Source organism: Panulirus ornatus, chromosome 3 (assembly GCF_036320965.1).
Source record: "Panulirus ornatus isolate Po-2019 chromosome 3, ASM3632096v1, whole genome shotgun sequence".
NCBI classification, from domain to species: domain Eukaryota; kingdom Metazoa; phylum Arthropoda; class Malacostraca; order Decapoda; family Palinuridae; genus Panulirus; species Panulirus ornatus.
Genome location: NC_092226.1, coordinates 74647922 through 74660440, shown reverse-complemented (window position 1 = coordinate 74660440; position 12519 = coordinate 74647922). Strand labels below are relative to the sequence as shown.

At 35.5% G+C, this 12519-nt stretch overlaps 1 protein-coding gene across 1 annotated transcript; it reads left to right on the top strand.

The window, feature by feature from the left end:
- Window positions 1-495: 495 nt before the first annotated feature.
- On the top strand, window positions 496-11393 carry LOC139763842 (dolichyldiphosphatase 1-like). Its single transcript, XM_071690184.1, has 6 exons — window positions 496-707; window positions 5812-5912; window positions 7376-7554; window positions 8855-8950; window positions 9632-9760; window positions 10547-11393. The coding sequence occupies exons 1-6, from the start codon at window positions 653-655 to the stop codon at window positions 10674-10676; spliced, it is 690 nt and encodes a 229-aa protein (XP_071546285.1). The 5' UTR covers window positions 496-652; the 3' UTR covers window positions 10677-11393.
- Window positions 11394-12519: the final 1126 nt, after the last annotated feature.

Here is a 12519-nt window from a genome sequence, read left to right as displayed (position 1 = left end):
TGCTCTGTAACGATTTCTCAGTCTTAATCTTGTAAAGTTGGATACTCTAGTAATTCATGTCTCATGTTAATGGACGCTTATTGTGGTATGTTTAAAATATGGGTAGGAAGGTCAACGGGGGGATTTCTCAGCATTTTGGATGAGATGAAGGATGAGTTTGCTTACCTTGGGAATGGCTTGCTATTCGTTTAACCTCGCTTTCCTCTATGTGTTTAGAAGTCTTACCCCATTTTTTTGTCTGTTGTTCTTGACAAAATACTTCTTTAGTGACCTACAAACAACAGAATTGTCATGAGAAACAAGAAAAATTTGGTCATGTTCCCCTTAGGAAAATAGTTACCATATATATATATATATATATATATATATATATATATATATATATATATATATATATATATATGTATATATGTATATATATATATATATATATATTCAGTTCATGTATATTATATATACATATTGTAAGAGAGGCAAGGTGTAAAGAATCAATGTTTGTTTACATTTGTGTGGAGGGTTGGAAGGGATCGTTCGGTTACAAGCAAAGACAGATAGAGACGTCTGTCTTCTTCGACCACAAGGCATCCTTCATCGTCAGTCAGTCCTCTAAGACTAGTCATACATCACCAGCACCGTCAGTACCACAGCCACAATGGCCGATTTAGAGTGGAAACCCTTTTCTTTAACATACGTAGAATACCCAAAAGGTAAATGGTCTACCCCGACTGAGTCGACCCTAAAATCCTTGTGTTTCAGAGTTAGTATTGTGTTGATAGTGTTACTTGATTATATTCAAGCTTAGAATGATAAAAGGCAGATTTGCAGGAGTTTTTACAATTACTCATACTTATTTGCATTGTCTTTGTTATATAGCTTTTTAAATGACAGAAATTAATGAGGTCAACAGGTGGGTAGGGATTAGGTGATGCGATGAACTAATTAAATGAAACCACATTGGAGAGACAGGTAACAAAAGAACTGATGGTGTCTGAAGAGCTTATGTGACTGAGGACAGTAATAATAACGGAAATTTTTAATTTAGATAGTTGGAGGCAGGATAATAAAGCAGAGGTGCCCCTCCCAACCCACCGCTCTTTACAAGACATCATCCAGCAGAAAAAATAGCTATGAATAAACATTATGTAGTGTAGATAGAATATAATGATACGGAAAGTTTATAGTAGAGGATGAATGGAAAGCATATTTCAATCTGATTGTAGCCAATGGATACTATAGAGATGAGGTAAGTTAGCTGTCATTCTGTAATGAACAATGAAATTTTAGTCGGTTCATATTATGTTGCCCTTTTATAGCAAAATGTTTGGGGACTAAAAGTCTTAGATTATTACACTATTTTGGCAGTTATTTTGCAGACCTCTTGGCTATGGTGCGTCTGACGTTATTTTGCCGACTAGTTTCCCTTCAAGTGTTTATCCTTACGTTATACCGAGGTAGGGTAAGGTTAGAGGGCTCTGATTCCTTGTTAGGGGTTAGCATTGACTTCAGTATGGTGATGGGGTATGAACTCTCCACTGACTCTGGTGGACTTACTACGATTACAGTTGATCTTTTCAGTGATCAGAAATGATAGTTACATGAATCTTTACATTCCAAACAACATTTCTCTATTGGAAAAGTCGAAAGATTCAGTAATAAGTGGAGTAAAGTTCCAATTTAGGGGCACCATAAAAGAACATGGATTTGGAAGCAAATGATAATTGACTTATTATAATAAGAAAAAGTGATATTGACTGGGGAAGTAGGATTTTGAACATTAATTTCATCTTGTAAATTATAAATGAGTGTTGATGGCTATGATGATCAATGAGATGTGTGGCAGGAATTAAATGAAATGATTAGGTATCAGTAGAGCCTATGAAAACCTCAAGGGATGAGATTTATCTTAATTTAAAATTTATGATTGAAGTATACTCACATCATTGAAGTCATCTTATGTCTGCCACATTGCTTGCATGCACTGGGAGGAAATAAACAGACTCAATGAACACAAAAAACAGTTGGCAAACAAATTTAGCATCTGAATGAAATTGGCCTTGTAATATTCACGTATTTTCCTAACAGAATAAAATGTAAGGTAACTCTCAATGGCTAGGGGATGTAAGGTGAGGTTTTCTCTTAGTCTGATGATTTCCAGAGGTGTTTCTCATATAATTTTACCACCAAATTTTCCTTGATCATCATAACCCTCCCCTCTATCTCATTTATTGCAGGATGAAAAATAATGCTCCAAATTATGCTTCCCTGGTTTTAATCACTTTAAGATTTCACAAGTATGTGCTGCTTCCCAATCCTTGATCATTTTCTATGGTACCCTTTAAGCTGAACTTAAGTGAAAACAAAGGAAAAATGGCAAAATACTTCTTGAGTCACTAGTGATGATTAGTTAGTAAAATATCCACTGTGTACAATATTTATATATCTGTAACTTAAATGTATTGATAGTGTTTACTTAACAGTATCTTTTCTATTTATCGTTATTCCTGCTATCTTTCAGATGTAGAGCCTCATGGAATTTTATATGGAACAGTAGGCTTTATTGTGGAGAATGAATAGTTAAGGCTATTTGAATTTTTAGGGGGCAAAAAATTTCATTTCATCATGACCACCTCATTAGCTTATAGAAAATGAAAATCATTGGAGTGCTTTACTTACAATTAGGAGACATGATTAAGAAAGGCAAAGATGATTTTGGGGCGTATTTTCATTCTGTAATAATAGATAAGGCAATAGTAAGGAGGGCTATGAAGTTCAGTGAAAACGTTAGGGTTTTAATATATAAGTAGGTGAGACAGTCTTGGAAATGAACAGATTTACAAAGATCTCACCTAACGTAACGTATCAATTGATATTTATCTTAATATATAGGTCTTTTTGAAAATATTTGCATGTCATGATCCACGATCATAGTACATTTACTGTGAATTGTGTACATGACGAAAATAATGGCTTTGTATACATTGAACTAGCCCACCATATGGCCTCATGGAGAAAATAAGCATTACAATACTATGATTTGACTAGACCTTAACACTGCAGTTCAAGGTTGATCTCGCTACTAGGGAATGTTAGGTGAGATTTTCATCAGTTCTATTGATTTCTGGTATTGTTTCAGCTGCTTTACATTAAGTGCCCCTTCATTTTTTTCTATTTTCATAGCCTTGTATTTGTTTGTGGATGGGCTCCATTGGTGAATGCTATATCTGCATATGCACCATGGCCTCACAAAGCAAATGAATACCTTACTAGTATATTTTGATTGATACAGGAAGATAGATGAAGTTTTTGTAAGATATGGTAATTCCATGACATGTTTCACCAACTTTTAGCCCAAATTTTCCTTGATCTTCATCTTCCTACGATTGTCCTTATCATAAAATGAGAACATATGCTTCAAGTTGTATTCCACCTCTCCAAAGCAACTCTCTAAGTGTAAGAAGTGTTTTGATATCAGTTTTGTCCACTTCATAAAGAAATCAAGTGGAAATGCTGAGCTGGAGTTTTATCATCGTCATACAACGATAAAGGAGTGAATAGTGTTGAGGACTGTGAAGATTGGGTAATTTATTGTTCAAAGTAATGGAAAAGTATGTGAAATGATTTTAGATTAGCTGAACCAATGAAAACTTCATCTTATTTCCCCAAGCAGTTGAGATTTTTCTTTTTGTCTATATTTGGATAATGTATGGTTCTAAAAGTCTTATTTTCCTATCTACTTGTTAGGAGTTCTGCATGTTGGTGTGTATTCAGATGCACATTACTCACTGAAATGAATAAAGTATTAGGGGACAACATGGTCCTCTTGAGCCTGACCTGTGCTGCTGCAACGTGGACATGGAATGAGTCACAGAGGTCAAAAATCCAGGCTGTGGAAAGGAGCCATTTTAGAGGAGTGTGTCTTGTGACTACATTGAATGAAAAAAGAAAAAAAGGGGTTTATGAGAGACTTGGTATGCCAGGTAATGCAAAGGAAATGAAATGTGGAGTGATAGAGTAGTTGAAATGCAATACTTTGAGGTGGTTTGGGCATGTCAAAAGAATGCAAGAGGGGAGTTTGCAAGTTGAGTGTATGATAGTTCAATTAAAGAAAAAGGTGTGAGTAAAGACCACTTGTGACATGGGGAAAAAAAGAGGAAGAGCACTGGAGGGATGAGAGAAGTGGTGAAAGAATGCATGGAAAGGTGTATATGAGGAAGGCATATGAAGACTCTTTTGCCATGGCCACCCCCTTGATGGGAGTTGGTGAAGGAAACAGGCATAAAAGATATGGATAGATAGATGAAATGTGTATCGATGCACGTACATTACGTGTACAAGGGAGCAACAGACAGCAGTAATATAGGTATATTTATGCTGTAACATTGAAAGTGAATATAAATTTCACTTCTTAGACAAAGTACAGTGAGGGTTTCAGTGACTCTTTATAATTATAGGTGTATGTGTCTTACTCTCATACAAGTTTTCCAACATTTTCCTAGATCTTCGTATCCCTCCCCATCATTTATCTGTTATTTTAGGATACAGAAAAGTAATAATATTAGTCAAGCTTCCTTGATCTTAATTTGTTCTTATAAATTCTGCAGGCAATGTTCTAGTTTAGTGCTTCCATCAAGGAAATTCTTTTAGATTGGCAGGATTTACTTTGGAAAGTAAAAGAAGACTGAGGGAGTGTGATTGGGATATATTTCAGCCCATAGTATTATGATTGAAGGAGTTATTAGTGGGGAGGCTATGAAGATCAGTTAAGATATTGGGTTGCTTAATGTAGAAGTAGATGAAACATTTTTAGAAAACAACAGAATCAATAAGAATCGTGTTTAGATTCCTTGTGCATCTTAAATTTAGTTAGTTGAATTGGAGCTGTGCTTCAATACTTTCCTGTTTTGCTGTTGTATGAAGGTAATACTAGATTTGTACTGGTCAGCTTACATGAGAGAAATTACTTGTATCACAGGATAAGTTATTCTCTTTGTAATGGCTGTTATTCTCCCTTAAATGAATAGCTTGGACCTATCAAGTAACTTCATGAACTGTCTTACCTTTCAGCAAAACACCGATGCACCATCTCAAGAGGCTGTATTGTGAATACAACACAGTTTTACACATACATTGCACAGACATTTTCCTATATTTTTATGAAATAAGATAATCGAAGCAGGTGGATGGAGTGTTCCACACCACAGTATTTTCTTTGAGCAACCCAGTCAAGCCAAAAAATATTTTATGACTTCACTGACTAGTTCTTCATTTAATTGCCTTAGAAACGATATACTCATACCTTTCTAGAATTGCTTAGGTGCTTGGGGAAAGACAGACAATAGAGGTCCTGTTGATCCATGTCTAATCACAGGTCTTACAATGTTCACTGTGTGATTCACTCTTGATGAACCAACCACAGTTAGGCACACCAACCCTCCCACATCAGAAGGTGGTAGAATCAGTACAAAAGGCATCTGACCTGTTTAGCATTAATGCTTTGTTTTGAGATCTTAGACTTGAGACCCAACTGCACAATATTAATGTATATCATGAAAAGACTGGGGCCATGGACAGATGCCTATGGAACATTACTTTTCACATTCATCCAGAATGTGGTTTTGCAGTTTGGACATGAAGGATGTTTTATGATAAGTTTTCTGGGATTAATAGATTGAATTTAAATTTCACAGAACTTGGAATATAGAAATTGACTTAATGACAATGATATGATATATAATGCTTTCTTATTGGTGTCTTGTGATGGAGTGTTTTTCAGTCCTTTTTAGAATCTTATTATTTCTTTTGTTTTTACAGGAGATACAATAGGAAAATTTTTGGCAGTTAGCAGCTTAGCACCAATAGCCATTATTGTTGGATTTATTACACTAATACTCTTCAGACGAGACTTACATACAGTAAGTAGCTTATTCCCTTTTCTCATAATTTTACAGTTCATTGTGTAATCCATGAAATTGATCAGTCTGTTTTTCCTGTATACTGTAAGTGTGATAATGGAAGTGATGAAATATATGTAGAAAGAGAAAACGATATCTCAGAGAGCAAAAATGGGTATGTTTTGTAGTTCCAACAATATTAAATGGTTGCAAGGCATGGGTTATAGATAGGAAAGTGCAGAGGAGGGTGGATGTGTTGGAAATGAAATGTTTGAGGACAATGTTTGGTGTGAGGTGGTTTGATCAAGTAAGAAATGAAAGGTTAAGAGAGATGTGTTGTAATGAAAAAAGTGTGCTTGAGAGAACAGAAGAGTGTGTTGAAATGGTTGGGGCATATGGAGAGAATGAGTGAGGAAAGGCTGCCAAAGAAGATATATGTGTCAGAGGTGGAGGAAACAAGGAGAAACAGAAGAACAAATAGGAGGTTGGAAGGATGGTGTGAAAAAGATTTTGAGTGATCGGGGCCTGAACATAACAGGAGGGTGAGAGGCATGCAAGAAATAGAGTGAATTGGAACGATATGGTATACCAGGGTTGACGTGCTGTCAGTGGACTGAACCAGGGCATGTGAAATGTCTGATGTAAACTATGGAAAGGTCTGTGGGGCCTGAATGTGGATAGGGAGCTGTAGTTTTGGTGCATTGCACATGACAGTTAGAGACTGAGTGTGAACGAATGTGGCCTTTTTTTCTCGGTTTTCCTGGCACTACCCCACTGAAACAGGGGGCCGCAATGCTGTTTCCTGTGGGACCCCCAAAATATAAGATGACACTATACATTTTGCTTTGAATATGATTCATTGAGAGAAAAACAGTAAAGAACAGTATTACATTGATAGATGTACAAAGACATACAAATTAGGGAAAAAGAGGCCAACCTCTTATAAGTAAATATGGCCTGTGTTGGCCTTCTACATATGTAATAGCTTGATTGAAGAGAATGACCCAACCATTTATCCCCAAGGCCAAAAGTGGCACTGATGAATGGATACTATGGTAAGTGAAAAAAGTGCAGTCATAAATGTTTTTGAAAGGAAACAAAACAAAGACACAAGTCAGAGACCATTGTTAGGGTGAGCCTAGAGCCAGGGGTAAATGAATTAGTTGAGCTTGTTACATTTGTGTTTAAGCTCATGTAAAACCCTGTTCATTGTGAGGAGTCAGGGCCAAGCAGTGATTCATACAGGATGATCTTATTCTAGGACACAGATGTGATTACTTAAGGGTTTTTATTGAGTTTTTGACCCATTATTCTAAAGGATACCAGGTCCTCTGTTTCCCTTACTCATTGACTGACTGCTGTTGGTATAAAAGGAAAATTATATGATTTATGATAATGCTTTAGATTACTGAATAAGGCGTTGTTCGGTGAAAGCTGATTTTGATCTTTATCCAAGTACTTATAGTCACAACAAAATTTTACAGATTATGTTTTTCGCTGGAGCTATGATAAATGAAATACTCAACTTGCTGCTGAAATACATTATAGCTGAACCTCGTCCTGTTTTGAGAGGCGGGCTGTACACAGAATACGGGATGCCTTCGTCTCATTCACAAATGATGTGGTTTTTTGCTGTCTACTCAATACTCTTCTTGATTTTCAGGTAAGATGAATTTCTAGCCAAGAAGAGACCTTATAATTGTAGTGCTGAATGAATGTTTATATCCATAATTCCTAGTCACAAGATTAAAGAGGTATAGGGAAGTAACCAGAAATAGATAAGGTAATAACTCAGTTAATAGGGAAATGATATCAGACAAAAAAGCTGTATGAAGGGTTTCAAAAAGTTAATGAATCAAAGGCTGCTGGATTTACTTGTTTATTTATTAACATTGATATTATTGGTCTCTCAGGAGATAGGGGAAAATACTACTACTCTCATATTTCCTTCATGACACAAAAGTTAACTAAAAGAGGTGGGAGTAGGGGGCCAGAGACCCTCCCCTCCTTATACTTCTGTTTCTATAGGATGGAACAAGAGAAAGAGCCAAGGGAGGAGTGCTCCTCATCTTTGAAGGCTTAGGCTGGGGTGTCTGAATGTTCATAGACGTAATTAGGCTAAACACAAAAATGAGAGATAGGTAGTAAATTTGGGAAGAGGAACCTGGATGTTGTGACTTTGAATGAAACAAACCTCAAGTGGAAGGGACGAAAATGGTTTGGGAATGTTTAAGGAGTAAAGTCTGGTTAGTGTGAGGAGGACAAAAGAATGAGTAGAACATTTGCTGAAGTAGGTTTTGGAATGTGTGAAAGTGCAAGGAAAAGGATGAAAATGAAAGTGGATTACTTTTATACAATCTGTTGCAAGTCAAAGCTTAGCTTTATAAGTAGATACATTGTAACCTAATTCTAAAGAGTTGCGAGTCCAAATTGTCATGTCGAAATGTCATAACTTGAAGCTGTAGTGCGCTTAAAGAGAAAAGCACAATTGAAGTGGAGTAAGATTATTTATTTGAGAAAGAGAGTTATGGGTGATTGTAAATGTGATTTACAGTTGTGCTTTAGAGGAGCTTTTCTTGGGTCACTCATGTTTTAATGTTGTCATAGAAAATCAATTATAAGGAGCCTTTTCTTTTTATAAAGAAAAAGCTGCTGTTTTCAGGTATCAAATGTTGCACTAGTGAACCACTTATATAAGATAGGAACATCAAAGACTGCCATACATGATCACTTTTACCATATGAATCTTAAAGGAAAGTCATCCATGGTTAGATAAACTTTTGTGTTGACGTGTAGTGATAATGTGAATTTTAATAGATAAAGAGTGTAAGAGTGTTAAATGATTTTACTTTTTTCACAGGAAATATTTAATTGGTTTTTCATATATTTTGTCAGAATAAGAAACTTATTCTTTTGATGGCCTATTTATGATCTTAAAGTCTGTTTTTTTTTTTTTTTGCCAGATTACGTCACATCAGTAACTCTGTTATGGAGCTACTATGGAAGGTTGTGGTAGCCGTGGGTCTTGTTACAACTGCTGGCATTGTTATGTATTCCAGGTATTTTTCATTGATCATAAAATAGTTTCGCTTTATCTAGAGGCAAAATTGATAAGCAGAGTTAGAAAATGCTAAAGGAATTTTAACTTTCTTTTGAATACTTTATATTCATTATGATACTTTTGAACACTATCCCTAGGGATAGGGGAGAAAGAATACTTCCTATGTATTCCCTGCGTGTTGTAAAAGGCAACTAAAAGGTTTTCTTAACTTTTCAAAAGAAGGAACAGAGAAGGGGTCCAAGGGAGGATATTCCCTTCACAGCTTAGCCCTCTGTTCTTAACGCTACCTCACTAATGCAGGAAATGGCGAGGATTTATGAAAAAACTTTTATAAACATCTGAATCATTTATACTAAAGCTGTGAACTTTTAATTATCATGATTAATTTTCAGGGAAGTGTATTAATGAAGAAAATTATATTTGATTTGTGTAAGATTTAACTATCATACTCCTTAATTTTGAGCTTTTCCATTGCCACCTTATTGAATGTCACTTTTAGATATCTAATCTTTCACAGCTAACATTCCTTCCCTGTTTTAGACCAGCTGCATAGTGAGACTTTCTATCTTACATGCATTTACACTCGGTGCCCTTTTCCTTCAAGTTAATGTGCCATTGGGGATTATTGTAAAGGTTATGAATATGAAGACTGTAATGCTTCCTTTCAATTTCATTTTAGAGTGTACCTGCTGTATCATTCATGGAGCCAAGTGCTCTGTGGGGCACTTGTAGGCATCTTACTGGGCTGTGGCTGGTTCATGCTCATTCATCTTGTCCTGACACCTCTCTTTCCTGTTATTGCGTCATGGTAAGTAACCTTCACTGTATTCGTGTCTACACAGTTATTGGAATTTGGTAGTGAAGTGTATTGACACATGGCTTTTTACTGTCTGGGATAGGCATCATAGACTCCATTCAAATAGAAGTCAGACATCTTGGTATATTGGTTGCCTTTCTCATATAGCTGTGTTCTTACCATTCATGAGCTAATGGTTAATACATTTTCCTGAGGCATGCCTTGTTGTAGGTATCCATTATCAACAATGGTTTTTTAAAATGGAGGGTGATGCGACCTTCTCTTTCGTTAACATCCTGAAGGAGAATTATGAATACATAATCCATTTGAGCCATGGACAGGTGGATAGGCATTACTTTCCTACTCATCCATAGAATGATTCTGGACTAAGTTTCCAACCTGTATGGCTAGCATTTACATTGGTAATGAAAGTGTCTCTAGACACAGACAGATAGAAACAGCATGGTTTGTATGTCCTTTTGATTTGAGAATAGACAAAACTTATTACTTGCATTTAGATAAATGCACCATGAAAAGTAGATCTTAGTGGATAAAGAAGGTAAGTTTAATGAAGGGAAAGAGGGAGTTGATAAACATGTGGGTTATTTTCCAAAATATGTAATAGGGCTTACATGTATGGAACAGATATAGTGATGTGAAAACTATTTTGGAAAAATGGTTAGTCTTTAAATACTGTGCTGGTTTGATGATATTCTTTTATCTGACTCCAGTTGTTGATTGACCATTTTTTGTAACTTAGATGATATTATGAATGCTTTCATTGTTTTGAAATTTTAGGAGTGTTTGTGAGCATCTGATGATTCGTGATACATCACTGATTCCTAACATCTTATGGTTTGAGTACACCCATGCTCGTACAGAAAACAGAACAAGAAGTCGCAAACTCACCTCCATGAAGAGTCAGTGATATTTTTCATGAACTACTTACATGTGTGGACCAATTGATTTGCTGACTTGGTACATGATTGGTTTGAATATTTTCTTTTGCACATTTTCCTTCTATATGATCTCAATTCTTATGAATTTTGAATTTATTTTGGAATGAATAGTCAGCATTAAAACTGCCTTATGTATGTGGACCAGTAGGTTTGCTGTTTCAAGGATAGGCTATAGTGGATCTGACAATTTTGATATTATATAAATGACTAATCACAAATGAAGGTGTATCTGGTTTGGTAGCACTGGAATTGCCATTTCCATAAAATGCTATAGTTAATTGCTTCACATTGAACACATTCACATTGTTGCTTATATGAAATTTATGCTGATAGGCTCATTTATATTTTTGTAGGTTCACATATATTTAAATGCTCTTTAGCAGTATTTTTTTAATGTATACTCTTTTGTGTTTAATTTTTTAGTTTTAGAAAGTATTTTTCCTTTAAAGAGATGTATTTACAAAAAGATTTGTTCATATGATGTACTATTTGTATAGCACTGCCATTAAAAGCAACATTTTCAATTCTGTCATACGTGTTAGTATGTTACATGCAGATGTTTTAAGATATTAAGACAAGAATATTTATTGTAGATATACCAATTCCAAGGCAACAAATCCTAGTCTCACTGTATGTAGTTAGATTATCCCTTGACAAGTGAAATAGATATTGTATAATTGTTCCAATATTTATTTTGATATGTCCTTACATCAGCCATATTTACTCATTATTGTTGTTAAGGTTTTAAGAATGTTAAACTTTACGCATAAAAAGTGAAGATGTGGAGTTGAAATGTCTGCCAGTCTAGAAATATAAGAAATGCACAACATTGTGCTGACTGCTTGTTAGAGTTCATCTTGGCTGGATTGGAGTCATAATTCCCACTTTCTATCAAAACTATTTCCCCTTAATCATGGTTTGATCGCTCTTGTTCTAATTTATTTCATCTGGAACAGCCGGGAAACTTCTCCATCTGAATTTCCTTTTACTTTTATATCTTGTTGGAATCATTGCAGATACGTTGTTCACTGAAGCAAGTGCATTTGCATAAAAAGAAAGTGCAATGATGACTTCTTTTTCATTTGATAAATCTCGCTGGTTTTTAACTAAAACCATCTCCTTCAATTTGTGTAATTCAGATTTTCCTCCATTTTTCCAACATGATAAAAAAAAGTTAACTCTTACTGATAAAGCTGCTCTTTGGCATTTTTTCTCCTGCACTGGATGCCTGGATGATCTCCAATCTAGTCCTATCCACTCCTTTCCGCTGAATCTCCCTCTACCATACTTTCCTTGTGTAAGGTCCATAAGTTCTCTCCCAGCTGCAGGCAAACAAGGCATATTGACCATTTGGCATACCTCCCTAATTCCTAAAGGTGTGTTCCTTTGGGATAGCTTCCAATTTTGCTTATGTACTTCATTTGTCTGAAAACTGAAGCTTCCCCTTCTTGTTGGAGTATGACTTAGTTCAACCTTTCCTTTCTAGTTCTTGTAACTATCTTCCCATTTTTCTCACTTTTACTGTTTCCAAAGTTTTTGAAATTCTCTTTAACTCTCTTGTAACTATCTTCCCATTGTTCTCACTTTTACTGTTTCCAAGTTTTTGAAATTCTCTTTAACTCTGTCTTTCTTAAAGGCTTATAGTCTCATTCCTTTCTTTCAGATCAGCAAAATGGCTGTTGAAGTATAAGGTTTACAGATGTTTTGTGTAGCCCACCTTTGGTCCTTGGGGATTTTGCTGAATCTTTTATCTTAATCCTCTGCATTTCCAAAGCATGTGACAGGGTGTGGCACAAGTCTTTGCTGATGCTA

Coding starts and splice junctions, on each gene's coding strand:
- LOC139763842 (XM_071690184.1), top strand. CDS start 653: ATGGCCGATTTAGAGTGGAAACCCTTTTCTTTAACATACGTAGAATAC. Junction 708..5,811: donor ATACGTAGAATACCCAAAAG/GTAAATGGTCTA, acceptor TTGTTTTTACAG/GAGATACAATAGGAAAATTT. Junction 7,555..8,854: donor ATACTCTTCTTGATTTTCAG/GTAAGATGAATT, acceptor TTTTTTTGCCAG/ATTACGTCACATCAGTAACT.